The sequence below is a fragment of the Urocampus carinirostris genome, chromosome 13 (assembly GCF_059441175.1).
Source record: "Urocampus carinirostris isolate Australia breed hairy pipefish chromosome 13, RoL_Ucar_1.0, whole genome shotgun sequence".
Taxonomy (NCBI): domain Eukaryota; kingdom Metazoa; phylum Chordata; class Actinopteri; order Syngnathiformes; family Syngnathidae; genus Urocampus; species Urocampus carinirostris.
Genome location: NC_142361.1, coordinates 38195158 through 38220017, shown reverse-complemented (window position 1 = coordinate 38220017; position 24860 = coordinate 38195158). Strand labels below are relative to the sequence as shown.

At 42.4% G+C, this 24860-nt stretch overlaps 1 protein-coding gene across 1 annotated transcript in view; it reads left to right on the top strand.

Moving 5' to 3' along the window:
- ninl (ninein-like) overlaps positions 1–24860 on the top strand; it is a 40892-nt gene that overhangs the window by 13601 nt on the left and 2431 nt on the right. The window contains exons 10-26 of the mRNA XM_088350802.1: positions 1836–2010; positions 5591–5701; positions 8544–8624; positions 8701–8830; positions 11000–11106; positions 12873–12953; positions 13387–13514; positions 13576–13713; positions 16039–16800; positions 16962–17066; positions 17143–17212; positions 17587–17703; positions 19049–19132; positions 21139–21234; positions 21306–21380; positions 23865–23948; positions 24028–24162. Of these exons, the coding sequence (XP_088206928.1) occupies positions 1836–2010; positions 5591–5701; positions 8544–8624; positions 8701–8830; positions 11000–11106; positions 12873–12953; positions 13387–13514; positions 13576–13713; positions 16039–16800; positions 16962–17066; positions 17143–17212; positions 17587–17703; positions 19049–19132; positions 21139–21234; positions 21306–21380; positions 23865–23948; positions 24028–24162 (2479 nt within the window). The remainder of the gene's footprint in view (positions 1–1835; positions 2011–5590; positions 5702–8543; positions 8625–8700; positions 8831–10999; positions 11107–12872; positions 12954–13386; positions 13515–13575; positions 13714–16038; positions 16801–16961; positions 17067–17142; positions 17213–17586; positions 17704–19048; positions 19133–21138; positions 21235–21305; positions 21381–23864; positions 23949–24027; positions 24163–24860) is intronic.

Sequence of the window (24860 nt, the reverse complement as noted above, 5' to 3'; positions counted from 1 at the left end):
CCAATAGCGGCCTTGTATTGCAGCCACGTAAGACGCTAACCTGCATATTGGGGGTATTAGGGGTTCAGTGTCTTACCCAAGGACACTTCGACATGTAACATGGGTTCGAACTGGGATCCCTTGATCCCAAGACGAGCGCTCTACCTCCTGAGCTACTGCCGCCCCAATATAATCATGGATGACAAGGGATCTTTTCTAAGCATAACATATTTTTTCACAAACAGTAGGAAAAAAACATGTTCATGTTTGAAAGTGAATAGTGTTTTATTCTAGTCGTTGAGTAAATGCAGTTTTACATCCGAATCAACTGCCGAGAGAGAAAGGAGAACAATGTATGGTTTGTAAAAGCCAAAGCATGGAATATTTTTAAACAGAATTTTTCCTTTTTCAATAAATGCCTTTTTTATGAGTTTAGAATCAACACATTATTTAAGTACAGACCCTGCCCAACTTACAAACTAGACGATTGTTCGTAAGTTGAATTTGTTGCTAAGTTGCTTTAGCGCTATATTTTGTATGTTTAAGGTTTGTATAAGTAACCTGTATTGTTTTGTACTAAAAATTAAACATTTCAAAAAAGAATGCTCTATAAAGATCAATAAAGTTAAGTGTAACTTACTTTACTTTTGGAAAACAAGCGTCAAGAGGTCCTCCTCCGTGTTAGAGAGTGGCCGAAAAAAAGCGATCCGACCGTTTTCTCAACCGCATCAAGCTTTCTTGTTGCACTTTCACTTCAAATGAAACGGCTCTTTAAACTTTACACCAATCATATTGACTGGATGCACGAAGTATTAGACAATAAACTCGTCAAAGTTCTTAGCGCGCTGGAGATACAGTATAGAATGTTTACACACGAACTAGAAAGATGAAGCGGATTTCTTCTTCCGGGTGGATGCTGGGTGACCTCTCACAGCGCCACACGCCGGTAGTGGCGAAAAGAAGCACTACAGTACTGTCCTGTACTCGGAAAAAGGTGCGCACAATACAAAATCTAACTTACAGCAATGTCCGGATATTTTTCGACAACCCCCAAAAAATGTTCGTATCTACCGTTTTGCGTAAGTCACAGGTGTCAAGCAGGCGGCCCGCGGGCCAGAAGACTCAGAGAAGAGCAAGAGAAAAACAAGCTGCAGGTTGAAATATGTCAACTTGATGTTGCCAAAGCCAGGTGCCTCGAACAAAGACACTGTACTTGTATTTCTTTCTCTCTCTCTCTCTTTCCTTTCCACCCCTTTTCTCCCACTCTGTCTCTCTCTCTTTCACTCTCTGTGTCTCTCTTTTTCTCTTCCTTTGTTGCTCTTTGTCTCTTTCTCTCTCTGTGTCTTTTTAACTTATTTTGCTCTAACTTCCTTTTTCCTTTTCTCCTTTCTCTTTCTCTCCTCCTACCCTTTGCGCTTTCTTTTCTCTTTTCTCTCCTTCTGTCTTTCCATTTCTCTTTGGATTTCTTTCTTCCTCTCTCACGACTTTTTATCTTTTGTTTCTCACGCTCTCTCCCTCTCTCTCTCTTTTTCTTTATTTATCCCGCCCTCTCTTCTTTTCCCTCCCTCTTTCTCTTATTTCTTTATCTCTCTTTTTCTTTCTCTTTAATCTGCTAGTCCGGCCCCTGACAGAGTGTTTGTTCTATCGTGTGGTCCCTGAGTTAAAATGAGTTTGACACCCCTGGCGTAAGTGGGGGAGCGTCTGTATATAAATATAGCAACATTATATATATTTTGAAAAAAGTCAGCGAGAGAGAAACCCGGCTTGACCGAAACGTAAGATATGATATTTTGGGCTTGACCCAAGCCGAAATTCCACATCTGCTTTGCTTAAACCGCGCCCCCTATGAACTTCAGAGAGCTGGAGCAGGGATTCCGCCAGCGTTTGGCGGCGCAGCGCAGCCGAGCGGAGCAGGAAAGCGACTCCGCAGCGCAGCAGATGGAGCAAGAGCACCGACGGTTGCGCCGGCAACTCACTTTGCTGGAGGCGAGGGAATCGGAGCTGAGGGAAGAACTGGCCTCCGCTGCACTGGTGTGTTACTTCATGTTTTGAACTGCTAGTTCTCAAGGATCGGTTCAGTATGCACTTAAGCTGCTCAATTTCTCATTCCTTGCTAGATATACAGGACTGTCTCAGAAAATTCGAATATTGTCATATAGTTTGTATGGTACTTTTTTTTAAACTTTTATTTTATTATTTTATTTTTCAACACAAGGATACTGCTATCTAGATAGATAGATACTTTATTCATCCCCGAAGGGAAATTCACATTTCCAGCAGCATCCCTGAGCTGAGAACAATATAATAATAAAGCAAAAAGAATACAATACACAAATACCCAGTGTGACGTGCAAATGCCCACTGTAGCGTGTTATATAGAATATCTAAATAGTGCTACACAGAATACATATTGCAATGAAATTCGGTAATATGCAATGTAGGTGGGGTGGTTTAATGTGGGCTTTTACTCTGCCGGGTAGAGTTAAAGAGCCTCATGGCATGAGGAAGAAAAGATCTCTTCAGTCTGTCCGTGGTACAAGACTGTCACAGCAGTCTGTCGCTGAAACTGCTCTTCTGTCTGGAGATAATGCTGTGTAGTGGATGCGATGGATTGTCCATGATTGCCCGCAGCTTTTCCAGTGCCCGTCTCTCAGCTACTGTTGTTAGGCTGTCCAGCTCTTTGCCCACAACAGAGCTTGCTTTCCTAGCCAGTTTATTGAGACGAGAGGCATTCTTCTTCTTGACACTGCCTCCCCAACACGCTGCCGCATAGAAGAGGGCGCTTGCCACAACTGTCTCATAGAATATTTTCAGGAGCTTTTTGCAGATTTTGAAGGAGGCCAGCCCTCTGAGGAAGACATCTATCTATCTAGACATCTATCTATCTATCTAGACATCTATCGATCTATCTACACATCTATCTATCTATCTAGACATTTATCTATCTATTTATCTAGACATCCATCCATCTATCTATCTAGACATCTATCTATCTAACTATCTAGACATCTATCTAGACATCTATCCATCTAGACATCTACCCATCTAGACATCTATCTATCTAGACATCTATCTAGACATCTAACTATCTAGACATCTACCCATCTAGACATCTAACTATCTAGACATCTATCTATCTAGACATCTATCTATCTAGACATCTATCTAGACATCTATCTAGACATCTATCTATCTAGATATCTATCTAGACATCTATCTATCTATCTATCTAGACATTTATCTATCTATTTATCTAGACATCTATCTAGACATCTATCTATCTAACTATCTAGACATCTATCTAGACATCTATCCATCTAGACATCTACCCATTTAGACATCTATCTAACTAGACATCTATCTAGACATCTATCTATGTACCTATCTAGACATCTATCTAGACACCTATCTATCTATTTATCTAGAAATCTATCTATCTAGACATCTATCTAGACATCTATTTATCTTGACATCTATCTATCTAGACATCTATCTCCCCTAAATAACTTTGGACGCTTCTTCTATCAACCAACTCACGTCTTATGTCATTATAACAATCATTTGTTAGTTCATTAGAAAGTTATTTTTTTAATGCAATAAATAAGTCATACATCCTGGAGGAATTGAAAATCGACAAAAATATCGCGAGCCTCTCATTGTTTTGATCTGGCTGATGATGGCGGAAACTCAAACATCCTAACTTAAAATATTAGAATAACATAAAAAGGTTTATTGTTAGGCTATTCAACTAATCTGCAGTGTTGAAACTGTCAAGAACCGGAACAGGATCAGGACCCAAACGGGTGACGTTTCTCACACAAGCCTTTTATTTTACGGGAAATGGGGAGTCATGCACGTTAGGCAGCGGTCTGGCGTGGAATGATAGGAAGCCAGAGGCCGACGAAATCGATACCAGTTGCCCGAGTTGATATCGGACAGATGGGGTCGATACCGGACAGAACAGGTCGGACAGGATTGATATTGAAACAGGATATCAAAATTAAACAGGACAAACTAGACGGGGACAAAAACTGGAGAGAATAAATACCAGGACAAAAATAGACAGGAACGAAACTAATAATCGATTTTAAACCGGACAAAATAAACAGGAACAATACCGGACAGGAAATACCAACAGGAAACAGGACCGAGTCAGAACCCACGTCTTGCGGGGCAGAGGTTCATTGGCAGACTGACAAAGGAAGAGTGAGAACACTGAGCTTAAATAGACGGAAAGCCAATCCATCAACAAGCTGGTGCCACACGGGCGGGCCCAATTGGGCGCCATGGCAACCGTGACAGAAACAATAAAAAGTTTGCAATGTTTCAGTTGATATGTCATAAATCCAGCATGTATGACATTTTCGTTTTTTAATCGCATTACAGAAAATAAATAACTTATCACAATACAAACATTTACTAAGACAGTCCTGTATTTTCTTCTTTGTTAACATACCTTGACATGATTCCCACTTGTACAAAAATTGACTTATTTCAAGTGTAGTGTTTATGATTATAAAATATAAATATTTTTTTCTTCTACTTATATAACATTTATTTTTAGTATTTGTTTTACTAATCTTAGTAGAGAATATTTCATATTTTCCAATTTTCTAGCTGAGATAATTTTACTCAATGTGAGGATGAGTTTCCCTACTTTTAAGATATTTGTTTCTTTCGTAAAAAAAATGAATTCTCTGTCTCATATAACATTTCAAGTATTCTTTGTCATATTTTGATAAATAATGCATCTTAAAACATGCAAAATTGCCTTCTACTGAAGAAACAAATATCTTAAAATAGGAAAAAATAGCGACATTTTCTACCTCTTTTTACACTTAAAGTATATATTTTAAAAATCTTGGTAGAGAATATTTCTTCAAACAAGAAACATTATATACCCTCTGCTAGTTGAGTTTCCTTATTTTAGTTAAGAAACATACAGTGTATCTTAAAACAAGAACAATTATAATGAGGAACATGTTCTCTTAATGGTTTTTTATGATTATTTTAAGCATGGGTTTCCTAATTTACCGTAACAAACGCGGACTGACGGGAAGTGGGGTAAAGGTGAGTGAGACCTGTTTGATGTCGCAGCGGACAATAGTGGATATATATTTTTTCCACCCTTACCTTTGGAAATATAGACTTTTTTTCCTTGGATTACGTTCAACGGGCACCCGGACTCTGCAGGTCTGCATCAAACCTTAAGTACCGGTATCATTTTCCGTCCAGTTTGCCGGCTGTGGTTATTGGACTGTGTACTTTATATTCAGTTACAATCGCGAGACTCAAAGTCGGGTTTGGGTTAATTTTGTGATTGTGCTTCATGTTTTAATGTGGGCGCATGCGACTTATATACAGGTGCGGCTTGTGTACGTACAAAAGCGGTTATCCTCTAAAAATGTGGTGGGTGCGGCTTATAATCAGGTGCGTTCTATAGTCCGGAATTTACGGTACTTAATAGGATCAAGTATCTTAAAAGAATGAACATTGTAATAAATTGAGCAAAATGTTCTGCAAATCAGGATTTTGTTTTTATGCATTTTCATACTTAATGTGCAATGTTTGCACTGCAAACTCTGATAAATGAAGTTGTGCCGGTTTGCAGGAGAAAGTCCATCTGGAGGAGGAACTCGTCGATGTCAAGCGCAAACTGAGCGAGGCGGAAAACGGCGCCCGGCGTCTGCATGCGGACTTGAAGCAGCTGATGCAGCAGGAAGTGAGTGGAGCTATTAGATCTGGTCTCAGTTATGAGATAGCAACTGACAGTTGTCTTGATAAAAGAAGACATGTTCATTTGTATAGAATAGAATAGAATATACCTTTATTGTCTCATCTCATCTCATTAGCTGCACCGCTTATCCTCAGTAGGGTCGCGGGGGTGCTCGAGCCCATCCCAGCAATCATCGGGCAGTGGGCAGGGGACACCCTGAACTGGTTCCCAGCGAATCCCAGGGCACACAGGGACAGACAACTCGCTCGCTCATTCGCACCTAGGGACAATTTGGACCGCTCAATCCACCTGAAATGCATGTCTTTGGAATGTGGGAGGAAACCGGAGTGCCCGGAGGAAACCCACGCAAGCACTGGGAGAACATACAAACTCCGCACAGGAAGTCCAGGAGCTGGATTTGAACCCACACAGGAGGTTCCCAAGACCTTAGAACTGTGCAGCACACGCGCTAACCACTGCGCCGCCGTGTTGCCACCTTTATTGTCATTGTTACAAAATGAGTTGAACATATTGTGACAACGAAATTGGGCGTGGCACTCCAGTTCACATTTATCGGGTGAGGATAAAGTAAACAAAGAAGATAAAGGAACAAAGAAGATAAGGTTATATTTTACACAATATAAAGGAACCAAGAATATAAAGGGCTGTCCTCAAAGTGCCTGATGGAACATATACATTCACCTACTCCATCATGTAAAATAACTCTAAATATATTTATATATTTATCCATCCATTATCTGCACCGCTTATCCTCAGTAGGGTCGCGGGGGTGCTGGAGCCCATCCCAGCTATCCGTGGACAGTGGGCAGGGGACACCCTGAACTGGTTGCCAGTCAGTCGCAGGGTACTGGGTACAGACAAGTCACTCGCTCATTCGCACCTAAGGACAATTTGGACCGGCCAATTCACCTGACCTGCATGTTTTTGGAATGTGGGAGGAAACCGGAGTGCCCGGAGGAAACCCACGCAAGCACGGGGAGAACATGCAAACTCCACACTGGGGGGTTCGAACTCACGACCTCAGAACTGTGCCGCACATGCGCTAACCACTGCGCCGCCGTGCTGCCTTATATACATATAATATATATATATATATATATATATATATATATATAAGTTACAAATATTTCAGGTGCACTGAAAAGATATAGCTTCACCGACACATGATAGATACTTGATTCATCCCCGTAGGGAAATTCACACTTCCAGCAGTATCCTTTTGTTGTTTATTAACAGATTAATAGGATGGCCTCGGGGTGCTGTGTTGTAGTCTAGCAACAGCGGACTACATAGATACTTTTTCATTCATCTAAAGGGTTGCGAAATAAAAAAATGTTGATTAGGTTAAAAATATTCTAATAAGTTTTATTTCAATTTTCAAACAAAGAAGATAAAGGAACAAAGAAGATAAGGTTATAATTTACACAAGAAAGTGTGGGAATGTAGGATGTTACAAACAGTTTTGGGATCGTATTAGTACAATATGCGGTAATGCAAAATAGGCAACATTGTGCAAAGTGAGCATAGGCATGAATACCATTTTACATCTGTATGAGGTCGTGTGTTTGCAAGAGTTTCAGTTTTTTGTGCGGTGTGTGTTAAGGGTGGTAATGGCTCTGGGGAAGAAACTGTCTCTGAGTCTGTTTGTTTTTGTTTTGTGTGACCTGTAGCGCTTGCCGGAAGGCAGCAGGTCAAAGAGGTAGCGAGAGCAGGCAATGTCCTCCAGACTGGGTAGAAAGCAACCAACGATTTTCTGGGCTGTGTTGATGATCCTCTGAAGTGTATATGTCTCAAAGGGCTGCACAGACCACAGACTATTGCAAACTCCAGACTATTATGACACCCTGATCTAAAACCTACATGAGGGCAAGGAAAAACTCAAAAACCTCAACATGAGCAAAATGAAGAAACCTTGAAAAGGAACCCATTCATCCCCATTCCAGGATGACAAGGCCAAAATGGACATTGCAATCACAAATAATACACAGATATTCTCACAGACCAGAACGGACACAGGACTCAATTGCATGCGTTTCTCAGATTTTATTGAAAGAGAGTGAGAGTAAGGTTTGCTTGATTGCTTGATCCGAGGACTGGCGGAGAGCAGGAACGAACAAGGCGGGAGTGACACTTCCGTGTCGGAAGAAGACAGGCGGGAATGGCAAGTCGTTTGACCAGGGCTGGAGATCAGAGGCTATGTGAAGTTTGTAATAGTGGTCGTAGGCAGGCGGCAGGCAAAACAGGCGTTGTCAGGTTCGGAAACGGGTCGAAAAACTGGGAATCAGGCAGGAAACAGGTTTTAACAGGTACGGAGTCGGACGGGAACGCTCACTGAGTGAAACACAACAGCTCGCAACGATCTGACAAAGTTTGATCTGAAGTCGGGGGTTTAAGAAGGGTGTGGCCACCAATCAGCTTGTCCGGGCTGTTGGTGCCAATAGGGCAATTATGACAGATATTGTCAACATAAAATATAGGTCATTCATATGCTATAGAATAGAAGTGTGTTTTAAGTTTAGATTTAAACATTTCCACTGAGGTTGCAGATTGAGTCCCAGGGGGAAGAGCATTCCACGGCACCGGGGCCCGGATGGAGAATGCTCTCGAATCTGCGGATTTCTTCTTGGCTCTTGGGATCACTAGTAGACCAAACTTTTCAGAGCAAAGGCTCTGGACTAGAACATAGGGGGAAATTAAATCTGAAAAATATGAGGCAGCAAGTCCATGCATGATTTTGCATAATACCAACAGAACCTTAAAAATCACATCTTAAAACAAAAACTGTTTCAGTGCTGGGATGCATGACCACCTCTGCTTTGCCCGACAGTTTAGCGGCCTGGATGTTGCGGCGCTGGACCCTGAAGCCCGATTGGCTCACCTCCTGGAAGACTGCGAGCGGCAGTGCAGAGTGAGTGATACTTAGGCTCATGTCGAACACCATCACTGCCCAGCAGCCGGCACCGATGTCCGCTTCCTGTGATCAGGAGCTCAGGGACCAAAATGATGTGCTGACCGCTGAGCTGGACTTGCTGAAGAGGAGCCAAAGGAAAACCACTGAGGCCGTTGCTGCACTCAGCTGGTCTGAAGAGCCGTCTGCAAGGGATTCCCACTCTGGTGAGCTCACTTTCGGTCTGACTGGAAAATTCACAGAAGTCAGCTTTGTCAAGTAAAGCAGACCCCTAGGATACAGTGACTGCACCTTACGCATTTTCTCTATATGGTGTGGAATAAAATGTATTATTGGCAGGGTTGGGTAGGGTTACTTTAACTGGATTACTTTTTGGATGACTCCAATACCAAATATGCTAATAAAAGACGAAAGAAACTAAATATGAATAAAATGATGAATCACAACACGTGGTAAGCTTTCTCTCCTGGCTTTGATCTCTTTGATCTCCGGCAAAACAGAAACAAAATGAAAATAAATCCAAACAGCTTGCCAACATCATTTTTGCCGTTCCATGTATTCCGTTACTCCCCAAGCCTGCACAAAATGTAGTCATTTTATTCCTATTGAGTTTCTTTTGTCTTTTATTAGCATATTTGGTATTGGAGTCATCCAAAAGTCATTGAAAGTAATCCAGTTAAAGTAACCCTACCCAACCCTGGTTCACGTGCAGTCCGTCCTATTATGACACCATCCCCTACATGAGGGCCATAGAACAAAAGTGTGTCTTAAGCATAGATTGAAACAGTTCCACTGAGGTTGCAGATCAAATCTCAGAGGGCAGAGCATTACACAATTGACATGATGTTTTTTAAAACAAACAAAAGATCTCAAGATTTTTTTTACCATCACTGCCTTAAATGCATTACTTGGAAGCAATGTTCCCTGTAATTTTCCTTACGGGTCTGAGCGTTCACACAAAGTCGGTGAGCAGCGCTTGAAACAACAGTGAGCAACCATAATCCCAAATGTGGCAAGATAATTCATTATCTAACTCGCCAAAAGTTGACATCAAGTTACATTTTGCTGAGTTTCCGGCAATGCAAACTTATTTTTCTCTTTTGAATGAATTGACTCATGTACTATTGCAAAGCTTGTACGGCCTATGTCGTCTTACAATTCTTTCACAAGATATCCATTTCTGTTTATTTCCTAAATATATTTTGTCGCATAATATTAACATTTTGGGGGGCTTATTTAGTCTGTTGTAAGATACAGAACTGTACTTAATCCCATTTTTTAGTGGAAGTACAATGTTGGCAACAAGATTCACTTGATATCCTTGGAAATTATTTGAATGCAACACAAACTTTTTCTTCTTTTTTTCCATGTTTTTTTTCTAGTTTTTTTTTAAATTCCTTTAAAAAAAATCTCATTGTGCTTACTTTTTCCGAGCTGTTACTTTTTTCTTTTTGTTTATATTTACTTTTTTCCTACATTTCTTTCTTTTCTTTTTTTCTGGCTTTTTTCTGGCTTTTTTCTTTTTTTCTCTTCTCAGCTTTTCACTATTTCATTTTGGTATTTTCTTTTTTGTTCTATTCCCTCCTTCCTTTAAGTCATGTTGTGCATAATTTTACATCATATTTGGTCATGTTGGGATTAACGAAGCAAAAACAACCCGAGCCGTTTAGGACCCGAAAGAGCCGGTTTCTTTTAGTGAGCCGAGCCGAAGAAGCCGGTTCTCGACAAACTCTACTAACTTTACTCAACTTCGTTCTCCTTCGACTCGACTTCAAAATACCGGATTTAGGACACAACGTCAGGGGAACCCGTGCGTTTTACCTTCATGCACTGTAACTTTGACGTGAGTCGTTTCTTAATTAGTAATTTTGAGCCCTCATTTTTGTGCGCTGGCTAGATTTTCTTGTGCGCCGAGAATGTGCGAGCAGTGCGCAATTGCGCACGCGCGCAGCTTAGAGGGAACACTGCTTGGAAGGCATGGTATTAATTGTTTCTACCATTGTAAGGCAGGGCAATTTGTTCTCTGCGGCCAATTCATTTGGGGGAAAGCTCGTCACCCATGACGCTTTCCATTCCAAGATGTGGACGTCTTGGTGCAGTAGTAGAAGCGGCCCCTTGAAAAAATAAAAACATAGTTCTACTTGAAACACCACAAAGTTCAAACCGGATTGTGTATCTTGCTCAGCCAGTCGGATGAGGTGCAGGCGTGGAGAGTTTCTGTTAGCAAGCTCGTAAGCAATTATTTTCATTGCTGGTCGATGGAAACCGATAAGAAGCTTTTGTGCGATCCTCGCCCCGCTGCTAGTCGGTTTTGTCGCCCATTGCCGTCATATTTTGAAAATGTTGCTCTTGACTTTGTCTGGTATGCTCGACAGCGCCAGCGCCGGCAGTCGCCAGCATCCAGACGGAATTGGAGGTGGAGAAGCTGAAGGCCAAACATAAGCAGGAGATGGAGGAGCTCAGCATCCAAATGGAGACGCAGGTAGATCGGGGGCGGCACGTCTTATTGTGCTGTACACGATAAACACCATAAACACTATCAACATTATCAATAATGAATAAAGCCAAATTCCTTTTAAACTATAATGCATTGCTTATTATATTGTTCTCTAGTTCTGCCATACTTAACATATTAGAATAGAATAGAATATACCTTTATTGTCATTGTTACAAAATGGGTTAACATATTGTGACAACGAAATTGGGCATGACACTCCAGGTTCACACATTCACAGTGAGGTAAAAAAGCCAAGAAGATAAAGGAACAGAGAAGATAAGGTTATAAAACAAGGAGGAGAAGGTTATAGTTATGATTTACACAAAATTTACCCAAGAAATGTCGGCATTTAGGATGTTACGTACAGTTTGGTATCGTAGGGTTTGTGCAATTATGCATTTGGTGCAAAAATAGTCATCATAGTGCAAAAAAAGATAGTCAACATTGTGCAAGGTGAGCAGTAAACATAGTGCAAGAAACATAGACATGAGTACCATTTACGTTCGTATGAGGTAGTGTTTTTTCAGTTTTTTGTGCGGTGTGTATTTAGGGTGGTAATGGCTCTGGGGAAGAAACTGTGTATTGTGCAGAAGTCTGGGGCAATCATTGCAAAAGTTCACTACAGCCCCTTTTTATCCTTTAAAAACATGCAATAAGAACCGTACACAGGGTAGGATATAGGGATCATACTCTATATTTTATTCATGCAGTCAAAATTATCATCCAATTTTAATAATTTGGACGATTTAATAAAATGTTTCACTTCACAACTGTTATTTAAAGTCAACAAAAACATGGTGCCAGAAAACATCCAAAAATTAGTAAATACAAAATCTCAAAGGTGAGAACCACCAGGAAAAGTATGTGTGTGTCTGTGTGTGGAGTCAATACAAAAAAACATTACTGGCGAAATACAGGGATGAAGAAAATGGGATATGAGTGAGATTGGAAATACTGCGTTTAAAACTATGGTTAGCTTGTTGTTATTTTTTGCTATTATTATATCAGTACTGTATCTGTACACTGAAGGACACTGAGGGAAACTGTGGGAGTCAGATCCATCGACATTTCGTTCTGTATACACGTGTACTAGAATGACAATAAAGTAGATCTGAATCTGAATCTGAATCTGAATCATAAATATTTTTATTGTTGTTATTATCATTGGTGCAGCAGTGACATTTGGTAACTAGGCGCATGATGACGATGAGGGATGGGTATTACGAAAATTAGTGTATAAAATATGTGATTATTGTAATTATTATAATGATTGATATCTGACCTATGTAATAAGTATATCCATGAGATTTTGTTGTATTAGACACAAGAGGAGAAGAGGATTTGTAAAATGTATTTAATAGGGAAGATAAAGGGTAGGGAAAATAAACATCTGCTTCTTACCTTTCTGTTTTTTATTTTAGAATAGAATAGAATATACCTTTATTGTCATTGTTACAACATGGGATATATTGTGACAACGAAATTGGACGTGGCACTCCTGGTCCACATTTTACAGTGGGGATAAGGAAAACAAAGAGATAAAGGAACAAAGAAGATGTTTTAACTGTCTTTGTTGTATAGGCTTTGTTTTCCTCCGGAGGGGGTGAGGGACAGACAGAGATGGGCGGATCCAACTAGATGTTTCGAAATAAAGTTTTCATTCATTCAAACACTATGTTGTAATTATGACCAAAAAAACACAATTTAATTCTATGCTTCCTTATCACTGACCTCCTCTTCTTTGCCCTCAGGTCAACTACTACGAGCGTAGCCTGGATAGGATGAGGCACAGCATGGAGGTGGAGCGCAAGGATATTGCGCAGGCCTTCAAGGTCAAATAAACAATGCACAAAAATATTGTCAGGCTCCGCCCCGTGAAAACTGCGAAAGTGTGATTATATATATATATATATATATATATATATATATATATATAATCACAGCCATATCCCCCTTAGTGGGAGGTGGCTAGAGTCATTTCTGACTCTTTTTGGGAGATTGATACAGAGGAGGGGATTCCCAGCCCCCTCGCTCAACCCAACTGAGGTGTTGGTAGTCATTAGGTGAGCAAACCCCCCAATTCCAACTCCTAATGCTGAACACCAAGCAGGGAGGCAACGGGTACCAATGTTTAAGTCTTAGGTATGACTCGCCCGAGGCTTGAACCACAACCTCCCAGTCTCGGGGCGGGCGCCATACCCCCAAGGCCACTGAGCTGGCGAAAGTGTGATTACTTTTCTAAAATGCTTCTTTTTAATCTTCCAGCTTGAAATCAGTGAGCTGGAGGATCAGAAAACCGAGGCAGAACGTCAGGCCAAGAACTTGAAGGAGGAGCTGGACAAAGTTCACAATCGTCTCCAGCGAGATGGTTGGACTTCTGAGTTGGAACGCAGGTGAGATAAGAGCGAGGTCAGTCAGGCAGCAAGCAGCTTGACTTTATTTCGGCTTCGTCAGGATACAAAGGGAGCGAGCAGACTCTGAGCAGAACTTCGCCAGAGAGATCGGAAACCTGGTCCAGAGGCTGAGTGCTGAGAAGGACCAGCTAGAGGCGGAGCTTAAGCTCAAGATGGACCAGGAGGTCATGATAGTCAGGTGTGTTTTGTTTTTTCCTTCCTTTTAGCGGTCGACTGTTTGGTCCCGCCTTGTGGTGCGGTGAGCGTCCTTTTGGTTTTGTATTTGTTTCTTTTTGTTCAGCCAACCAATGAGAAGCATTCTGAGAAAGAAATGTCCCAAAATCAAATTTTTGGGGAATACAATACATCCCAAACAAACTTTATGGTGTGGAATAAGACATTTTTGACCCCTCCTAATGGCATTTTACCCACTATATGACATCAACATTATTTTGCATGTCCAAAACTTTGCAGTGACGAGTTACGTCTTAAAGTTGTCTGTCCGCTATTAGTGGACATCATATAAAATGATGGCCTGCCTTCGATTTGCATCGTGACATCATAAAAAGTGATCTACACGGTTATCAATGAGTAATAAGGCAGCAAAAACTCTACCTGTTGCTAAAGCATTTGATCAAATTCCTTTTGGTTTTTGAGTTTTTCCTTGCCCTCATGTAGGTTTTAGATCAGGGGATGGTGTTATAATAGTCTGTGGTTTGCAATAATCTGTGGTCTGTGCAGCCCTTTGAGACTCTTTGTGATTAAGGGCGTCACAAATAAACATGATTTGACTTGACTAAATTTCCCTCCCAGAATACTTTTCTCCCTCTTCACTTAATTTGGAATCTTGTATGCTTCGTAAAGACTTTGCAAGTCGGCGATGCAATACTGTATTTTTTGTTGGGTATTTATTCGCTATGGGTCCGAAGGCTTGCTGTGATGCTAAACAGAGAAGCAAAAACATGACAACCATGAAACGGAAGCATGCAATTATCTAGAAATTAGAAGATGGCACACGCGTCGTTGTCCCCTGTGTAGTTTTGTAGGCCGGGCCCGGTTTTACTGTATTACCCCCCAAAAAATGGATGAGCTTAAAGAGAAAAAAAATAACTTAAGCTAGACTTCTCGTCTTTGCTATCATTTTAGAGCATATGTGTCAAACTCCCGGCCCGCCGGCCACATCCGGCCCGCCGTGTGATCATATCCGGCCTGCAAGACCATTTTACATTATAGTTATTAATGGCCCGTTCTCCATCTCGTTCAAAATTTGAACTATTAATCCTGTTCAGTTGCACACAAAGCCAAACCAAAACTGAATTATAAAGCAGTACTTTTCAGAATATATAGGGCACGTTTTCACTACAATTTACAGTCAGGGTGCCACACAAAAAAAAACTTGTTTTGGCTGTACAACGCTAAAGAATCCTTTATATAAAAGCTGACTATATAATCTGTGTTCAGTGTTCAGATACTTTTTGATGAATCCACGGAACAAATTGTAAATACGCTAAAACACCGGAAGAGAACTTAAAGTGATTTGATTGGGTGAGTGGGAGGGATGGGCGGAGCTATGCAAAAAGTGCAAGCACTCCCTCCCGTCTCTCGCCCTACGCCGTCTGCGCCAAAGGTAAGCGCATCAGGCTCCCTGTTTTTAGAATGTTGGGACGTTTTTACAAAATGAATGCTTGCATCTGGTTTTGAAACCAATATGTATGAAAAAAAGGGTCAAAATGAGTTTAACCGATCTTGACTCATTGCAAGAAAGAGACAAGTTTAAAGTGGTATGTTTGTTGATTTTGGGACACGGGCTCTGGCTTTATTCTCTTTTCGTAATTTTTATCAAATCATCAAAAATAAATGTGCTGAAGACTAAGCTTTTGAGTCGTGAGAGCAAAGAAAACGTAATGATTAGAATTGTTATTTCTGAAAAATACATGTTTTATGTATATTTCCAGGTTTTGTAGCATTTTCATATTTCTAATTTTGACCGGAGATATATTAAGGCGAGCAAAATCTTTTGGGATATTTAAGTTTTTTTAATATATACGGCAAAGGAATTTGAATGTTTTTTTAATGTTAAGTTGTTTAAGTTAAGTTCTAAGTTGCATAATTTAACAAGCTATTTCTATTTAGTGCAAAATAATAAATACTGTATAAGTGATTTAAGGTTTAAATTGAATATTCTTGTCTGTTTTTATTCCTATTTATGTACCAAAAACGTTCAGTTTAAGTGTGTTCAATAAATGTTTATCCTGGTTGGCTCGCGACCTTAAGTGTGTTTTGAATTTTGGGCCCTTATCTAATTGAGTTTGACGTCCCTGTTTTAGAGGGAGAATTCAGCCTAAGTAGAAATGTCACATTTTTCCTGGTTCTTTCCTTCTCTACAAAGGCAAGGAGGGCTAGGGCATGTTCGTTTTTCTTCAAATCTAATGAATACTCTTTTGTAAACGCAAGCTAAACATCCTCATGATCCCAGATGATGTCGAGAACTTCCTGTGAGGTCATATTGTGGCGTTGTGAGCAGGGACGAGGCGGCCCGCCAGCTTGCCCACATGAAGCTGCATCACGCTGAAGGCCAGCGCCGCCTACTGCACCAAATCCACCTTCAACACCAGCAACAGTGGCTGGAACGGCGCAAGGCGACAATGCATGAGAAGAGGAGGAAAATGGATGAAGAAATAGAAAGAAGGAGGCTGGAGGAGGTCAAAAAGAAGATGGAGCAAGAAGACAGACGCACACTGGAAGAGAAGCAAAACTTCCTACGGGAAAAGAGCAAGATGGAGGATGACATGAAGAAGCTGCGAGAGGAGCAGAACCGTATGCAGGAAGAAAAGAGGAGGCTGGAAGAGGAGATCCGTGTCCTCAAGGAGCAGCAGGACACCCAGGTCCTCCTCGAGGTCTCAGACCAGAGGTTTCACTTACTCGAGGAGCCCACCAAGGACAAGACCGAAGCCAGGATGTCTGAAGATTGGACCACTGTCCCAGCTGACAAACTTCAGGTGGAGCTTCTGCGGGAGGCTCTAAAACAGGAACGGGGTGTTATCCGCCGACTGCGCCGCAGTCTAGAACGTCAGAAGGAGCATGTAATCCGTCTGAACCAGGAGAAACACGGCTATATGACCATGGCTGACCAGCTTTCGGCGCAGATTGTGGAGTTGCAAGAAGAGATGGAAGGCCTGCACGAAAGCAGCCAGGACAAGCAGGTGATGACCAAACAACTTGAGGAGATGGAGAACCTGGTTCTTCTTCTCCAGGAACTGGACCGGGACCAGAAGGCTCCTTCGAGGTTGGTGGGGCATGAAGCCGCGCCCTCCGCCCGTCACCTCCATGATCGCGTGATCTCGCCGGCCGCATCTAACGCAGCAGCATCATAACTAACCCGATCACCAGCATGGACCTTCTCCGTAGGTGCTGTATATCAGCTCATTTGCTTTTGTGTGCCAGCAGGAGCCACCTGGAGGAGGCGCACTCGGACAATGCCGCCATGCAGGGGCGTCTTTGCGTCCTGCAGCAGGAAGTCGAGAAGCTGGAGAATCAGCTGTCCCACAGTAGGTCTGTGACTTTTAGTAACACTCAGTTTCGATGGGCCTGTTTTGTCTTATGAAGGTATTCGTCCTCCTCCTACCAGGAGGACCTTGGAGGAGATGGAGCAGCATGGCGATGGTGGCAGGCAGGCCGTTGAGCGGTTGCAACAAGAGGTGAGAACGCAGCCACGCCCTTTTTGCCAACTCTGAAGTAGCTTTTCATGTCAAGAAAAGCATCTAGCCACTCCTTTGCACATCTGTCCTCCTCTGCACTATCGTACGCCAGTGTTATTGTTATTGTATAGTGACTTGTTTACCTGACTGCCCATTTTGCACATCTGGTTAGCTGCTCCTCTTGCACTCTTTGCACTACTGTATAATACTCATAGCTATAATTATTAGTATATTATTAGTACTTCAATACTCCAACTCAATACAACATTTAGTTTATATCTACATTCAAGGAAACTGTACGGGTCAGATGTATCGACATTTCGTTCTGTATACACGTGTACAAGAATGACGATAAAGTATATCTGAATCTGAAGATGGCGGCGTACCGAGAGGAAGTTGTAAGCCTGAGCGGCAGGAACGCCCATCTGAGCACCGATAACGCGGAGCTCAGCGCCCGACTGCAAGAGTGGCAGGATGAAAACCAGGTGCAGGTGAGAAGAAACGTAATAGATGGAGAGTTAGGGACTCATTTTCGTATGTTTCTATCCCCCGCCAGGGTTGGGTAGGGTTACTTTAACTGGATTACTTTCAATGACTTTTGGATGACTCCAATACCAAATATGCTGATAAAAGACAAAATAAACTAAATTTGAATAAAATGATGACTCACAACACGTGGTAAGCTTTCTCTCCTGGCTTTGATCTCTTTGATCTCCGGCAAAACCAACATAAAATGCGACAGAAACAAAATGAAAATAAATCCAAACAGCTTGCCAACATCATTTTTGCCGTTCCGTGTGTTCCGTTACTCCCCAAGCCTGCCCAAAATGGAGTCATTTTATTCATATTTAGTTTCGCGGAAGTGGATCTTCTGTGGCGAGCGATGGTGGTGTCGGGAACGGAAAAACGGGTCAGCAGCCGGGCCAGGAGAGCAAAAACGTGGTTGGGGTCGGAAGCGAGTCGTAATCCAGGAAAGGAGAGTAGACGTGGTCGGGGACAAAAGAGGTCGAAAGCCGGGGAACAGACAGGAGCAAAAAACAGGTGGGATTCGGGGTGGAAAAAGGCTTGCAGAGGTTCGCAGACGGACTGACAAAAGGGGACTGACAGGACAGGATATAGTGGGGAAGCCAATCCGTCAACAAGCTGCAGCCGGTGCTACATGGGCGCGGCCAATTGGGCGCCATGGCAACCGTGACTACGAATCAAGTTATTTTTGTTTTAAAACCAGATTTCATCACATTTACCTTCTATGAATTTGTTTTTTCCTGCAACATTATCAGATTTTTTTAATGCAACCTTGGCTCTTTTTATACTTTGAGTTTAATGTGGGGCAGCACGGCGGCGCGGTGCATAGCGCGTGTGCGGCACAGTTCTGAGGTCATGGGTTCCAATCCAGCTACCAACCTTCCTGTGCGGAGTTTGCATGTTCTCCCCGTGCTTGCGTGGGTTTCCTCCGGGCACTCCGGTTTCCTCCCACATTCCAAAAACATGCATGTCAGGTCCAAATTGTCTCTAAGTGTGAATGAGTGAGCGAATTGTCTGTCCCTGCGTGCCCTGCGACTGGCTGGCAACTAGCTCAGGGTGTCCCCTGCCCACTACCCAAAGATGGCTGGGATGGGCTCCAGCACCCCCGCGACCCTACTGAGAATAAGAGGTACAGATAATGGATGGATGGAGTTTAACATGCCTTATAGTCTGGTGCGCCTTATATATGAAATAAATTGTTCACAGAGGACTTATAATCCGGTATGCCTTACAGTCCCAAAATACATTACACATTTCTGGAAAAGAATCATCTGGGAGGATAAAAGCCATGGCTTCTTCTGCTGCCTTCAGGTGCGACAAATGCGAGAGGAAGCAGAGCGACAGAGGGAGCAGAGGCTGCAGCTGGACGAGGAGCTCGCCCACTGTCGGCGCAAGGTTTGATTGCCACTGGCTTTTTTTCTGTCCTCTCATCCTTTCCATGCTCAAGTGGAGGCTAAATTGCCGCTAATGCTAACATCTGTCGATTGCTAACGTTGCAAAAAAAAAAATCTAACGATGCGAAGATTGGAGCATGGTCGCTACACGAACTCGGCTCGTATGTCGGGGCATCCTAATTGATTCAGAAGGTCCGAGGGTAGGGGTTTCATTCCATCCAGTAGCAAAAACTGCTTTCATCTGTAAGCACACACAAATGCTTCTTTAATATATTCGCCATCAATAAATGTTTTCCCGTGCTTGCTATGCAGTGAGCAATGTGATAGCTTGTGTTTTTAGCAGTGACATAGGTTTTCAGGGTCTGTGTTTGTCTGCCATACCTGGACACAGTGTGTTTTAATGTCTGTGCCTTGAATTCATGTTCGTGTTTCGTCTACTAACGACGTTTAACACTTGCTGTGCGATGTACAACCCTCTAGAGGCATAATGCACAAACAGCACGGTCATTTTTTGCACAAAGCCCCATTCGTCTGTCCACACTGGCTGGAAAAGACGAGATTTTTTCGCCAGAGGAGCAGTGATGATTCATTCGTTTATCGCGCGCCGGTGTTTCTGTGGCAGGGTTAAAACACGGATCTCCTCCTCTCCTTGGCGCCGCGTATACACACACTCACCGACAGAGCAGAGGAAGAGGGGCGCTACTGTAGAGCCTTTAGACAACACAGCGCGAAAATGAATCAATTATAGGTAAAAATGCGCATTAAAAAAAAAGATCATTATTATTTTGCCTTGCGCTCGCGTGCCACTGGTTAACCCCTCGCGTCCCACTGCTGGCACGTGTGTCATAGGTTGCCGACCCCTGATGTAGAGAATATCTTAAATTCTGGTTGCTTTTCAAGTTCTTCTAACCTCAGTCTTGATCATCGGCCGCCAATGTATTTCTCCTTAAACCCTGTTATTCTACTTCGTGTACAACAGAAGTATGAAAGTCAAGGCCAGAGGGCTTCATGCGGCCCACAAGAAGGTTTTCTATAGCACTGAGATTATTTTGAACTATTATTGTTTAATACACCAGGAATCATTAACATCATTTGCACAATCTATTTAATTGTATTTCTTTTCTTTTTTTAAATATATGAGTGAATGATGGTGCAGCACGGCGGCACAGTGGTTAACGGGTGTGCGGCACAGTCATGAGATCAAACTTTCCTATGTAAAGTTTGCATGTTCTCCCCGTGCTTGCGTGAGTTTCCTCTGGGCACTCCGGTTTTCTCCCACATTCCAAAAACATGGATCTCAGGTTAATCGGCTGGTCCGAATTGTCCCTAGGTGTGAATGAGTGAGCGAATTGTCTGTCTCTGTGTGCCCTGCGATTGGCTGTCAACCAGTTCAGGGTGTCCCCTGCCCACTGCCCAAAGATAGCTGGGATGGGCTCCAGCACCCCCGTGACCCTACTGACGATAAGCGGTGCAGATCATGGATGGATGAGTGAATGATGGAAAATGTACATTATTCTTTTGTTTTTCACTCAGTTTTTGCTAAAATAGAGACTATATGCTACTGATTGTGCTTAAAGAAAAAGATGTCTTTTATTTAATATTCATTTCATATAAGATTTCTCTCTTATCTTGAAATTCAAGATGAGTGACGGAGGTCTAAGAAAACATAGTTTTCATTATCTAATCATTGTTATATATTTGTCTGATTTTCAGTAGGTTCGATTCGCGCCATTTTAAAAACATTTCATCAGTCTGGCTCTTGGCTTGTAGTCAAAAATTTTATTTGGCGCTGTGAATTTGACGTCCCTGTTATGCAAAAAAGAAAATATAATGAATGGTGAACCCTGACTGCACTTCAAAATAGGAAAAGCAAGTTAATACAGACAAAATGCCGAATTATTTCACAAAAACACTCATAATTACCAAATACAGTGGTAAAGTAACTGAAAGGACGCTTGCACGAAGATTTTTAGTGAGCTCCACATCAAATGTGGTTGTGCTCCGCAGCTGAGTGAGACGGAGGCGGAGCTGAGTGCGGCAGTGGCCAGTAAGCAGGCAATGGAGGCGGAGCTAAGGAGAAACGCTGTACCAACTTACAACAAGGTGAGTCGCATCACATGGAATTGAAATGCCACCCCTACTGTGTTCTCATGATGTGGGCGGGGCTTTTGCAGAGGGACGCCGACAAACTCAGCCACGCCCAGGAAGTGGCACACCTGCACGGGCAGCTGCACGAGTGGCAAAGGAAGGTGAGAAGGCAATAGATAGTTCCTTTTCATCTGGGCAACCTAGATAGTGGCGGCCATGCTGGATGGGTAGCTTCCTATACTAACATTAGTACACCTGTATGTTTACAACAGGGATCTCAAACTTAATCTACATGGGAATATCAGCGTTCTCGTTTGCCTGCGTCCTAGACGCATCATTTTTACTGGGGACGAATTCGGTCAAATCAACGTGCGTCCCTGGGACGCAACGTTTTTGACACCAAATTGTTATTATTACCCGATTACTTTTTTTTAAACAAAGATTTACCGCACTCCAAACTTTTCGTCAGGCAGATTGTTGTTTTGGTCTCACGCCGATCCCGGCAAACGTGATCTCGTTGCTTGGAGATGACGTCATTGTTGTGGCGGTTGTCGAGTGAAAAAGAAGTATGCCTCCGAAAAAACAGTTGGTATGAGGTGCAAATCAACACAAAATTGGTCATTTCTTCAGTGTCGGTAATAAGTCAAAACATAACACAGAAAGTGGTAACAACGGCAATAATTCCGGCGCGAAAAAACGGCGGAGAAATTCTTCGGAAGACCGCGAAGGCAAGGAAAACACGTGTGTTAAAGCGAATGATTCAACGAAAGAAAATAAACAAAATAATACTAGCAATGAAGCAAACCACGAAGAATATATGAACTGAAAAATTTGAAGTGATAACTGCTTGGTATTACCAATTCACTGTGGTGATTAAAACTGCATGAATATATATAGACCAAAATTTCAGCAATATTATTTTGTATAATTTACAATATTGTGAACTGAAAAATCTGAAGTGATAACTGCTTTGTATTACCAATTAACTGTGATGATTAAAACTGAATGAATATATAGATTTATATTATATATTTGTCGCCGATTTACAATTTCGATAACACTAAATTTTGGGGAGCCATAGATCTCTGGTGGGACCCATAGATTTTTGAGCATGCGATTCCCTGGGACCCGTCACTTTTCACAGCTAAAATGAACACTGGAATATACATAGCTATGGTCTGGGTGAGTATTGATAGCTACTATCACCTAATCAACATCCAGGCAACCAGGGTGCCCGAGCCAGGGTTGCATTGTGTCAGTTTGGAGCCTATCTCTGCCCTCTGCTCACGGATAAGGGTGCACACTTTTCAGCCAGGCCTTCAGGGCAATCTGGGCTTTTTTTGGAGCTTGTTTCGGTCAAAAAACAGAGAAATCTATTCACCCAGGGTTTATGGCGCTGTTGGGAATTAAATATTAAAATGTACCGTTTACCAAATTGTTCGAATTAGTTATCTGACTCCATTAACGCAACCTACATTCACCCAACAATGCGCGCTTGTTTCTTGATGGAAAAGATGAACAAGAAAAGCTGACATTTTCACACGGGGGCAGATTTAATTTCTTTGACAATTTAACTAAGTGTACTCCATCAAAAATGGCCGAATTAGTCGAATTAGTGTCGTCGGAGTTTTTGGGGAGCCTTCCCCAGTCCTTGAGCCTTCTCTCCTCGTCCCACGTCTTTCCACAAGATGCTGTGCCGGCTCCTCCCATGGGCATGCCAGGGAAGCCCCACGTGGGCTCCACCACCTCGCCGCAATGTCTGGAAATTTCAAAACAACACTGAGCGTTTCTACGTCATCAGGGCCTTGTTCTCAAAACATCGCCTGCTGTCCTCTGTCAGAGTCCTGTTATCAAAATAATCTACATTTGGAACAGCGTGACCAACCATTGAACTACAGCCCAGTCAGTGAATATCTTGCATTAAACTCAATAAATGTAACTTGTATTCAATCGTATAAAATCTTTTATAGTCAAATGTATAAAATCCTTCAGCCCACAATCTTCAAAGGCTGCATTTCAAGTTCTCGTTCTGGCCTCGCTCACCACATAACAGTACTTAGAAATAAACTTTTAAGTCATTAATAAAACAACGCCTTAAACATTCCTCTTATTCCTCGTATTTGGACAAAATCAGTTTAGACTTGTGATAACATCAACCAGAGGCTGTGGGACCCAACCAGGGTGACTGTCTATTTCCGGGTATGCGTGTAACGTCACACAAAAACGATAATATTTGGATCTCATCTCATTAGCTGCACCGCTTATCCTCAATAGGGTCGCAGGGTGCTGGAGCCCATCCCAGCAATCATCGGCCAGTAGGCAGGGGACACCCTGAACTGGTTGCCAGCCAATCACAGAGACACAGGGACAGACAACTCGCTCGCTCATTCACACCTAGGGACAATTTGGACCGGCCAATTCACCTGAAATGCATGTTTTTTGGAATGTGGGAGGAAACCGGAGTGCCCGGAGGAAAACCCACGCAAGCACGGGGAGAACATACAAACTCCGCACAGGAAGTCAGGTAGCTGGATTTGAACCCACACAGGAGGTTCCCAAGACCTTAGAACTGTGCCGCACACGCGCTAACCACTGCGCCGCCGTTTGGATGTCGTTTGTTAATGCCTTTCCCCGTTTTGCACCAGGCAGAAGAGGCCGAGTCAAATAACATGAAATTAATAAAGGACATCCAGGAGGGAGAGCAGCTAACCCGGCAGCAACTTGAGCTGGTAGGACCACCATTGTTGTGGTTGTCGTCGCCACGGTAACAACTCTCTGACGCCAGCTAATTCAGCGTCGGTTCGGCAGGAAGGGGCGGGGTTCCGAGAGAAGGCGGAGCAGCTGCTGGCACAGCTGCAGGAAGAGCAGAGGCGGAGTCGGCAGCTGGAGGAGGAGTTACAGCTTTTCGCTCGACAGAGCTCTGCCCACATGAGCCTCAAAGAGGTGAGTTGTATAGAAGACCCTGGGATACGGCGCCCCCCTCTTTACGACCAATGTTCCCTCTAAGCTGCGCGCGTGCGCAATCGTGCACTGCCCGCACATTCTCAGCGCACTAGAAAATCTAGCCAGCTCACAAAAATCAGGGCTCGAAATTGCTTATTAAGCGAATTAAGTCAAAGTTACAGTGCATGAAGGTAAAAATACAAGGGTTCGCCTGACGTTGTGTTCTAAATGTGGTATTTGGAAGTCAAGGTTGAAGTAGAACGAAGTTGAGTAAAGTGAGACGAATTTTTCGAGAACCGGCTTCTTCGGCTCGGCTCACTAAAAGGAACTGACTCTTTCGGATCCTAAACGGCTCTTCAGGTAGTTTTTGCTTCTTTCATCCCTATATGATCAAATATTAAGTAAGATTGTGCACAAAATGACTTAAAGGAAGGAGGTAATAGAACAAAAAAGAAAAAAAATACCAAAATAAAAAAATTGTGAAAAGCTGAGAAAAAAAGAGACAAAAGGAAGAGAAAAGTGAAGGAAAAATTCAGAAAAAAGCCAGAAAGAATGAAACAAAGGGAAAAAAGTAAATAGAGAACAAAAAGAAAAAAGTAACAGCCAGTGAAAAATAAACACAATGAGATTTTTTAAAAGGATTAAAAAAAAGAAGAAAAAAACAGGGAAAAAGGAGAAAAAGTTTGTGTTGCATTCAA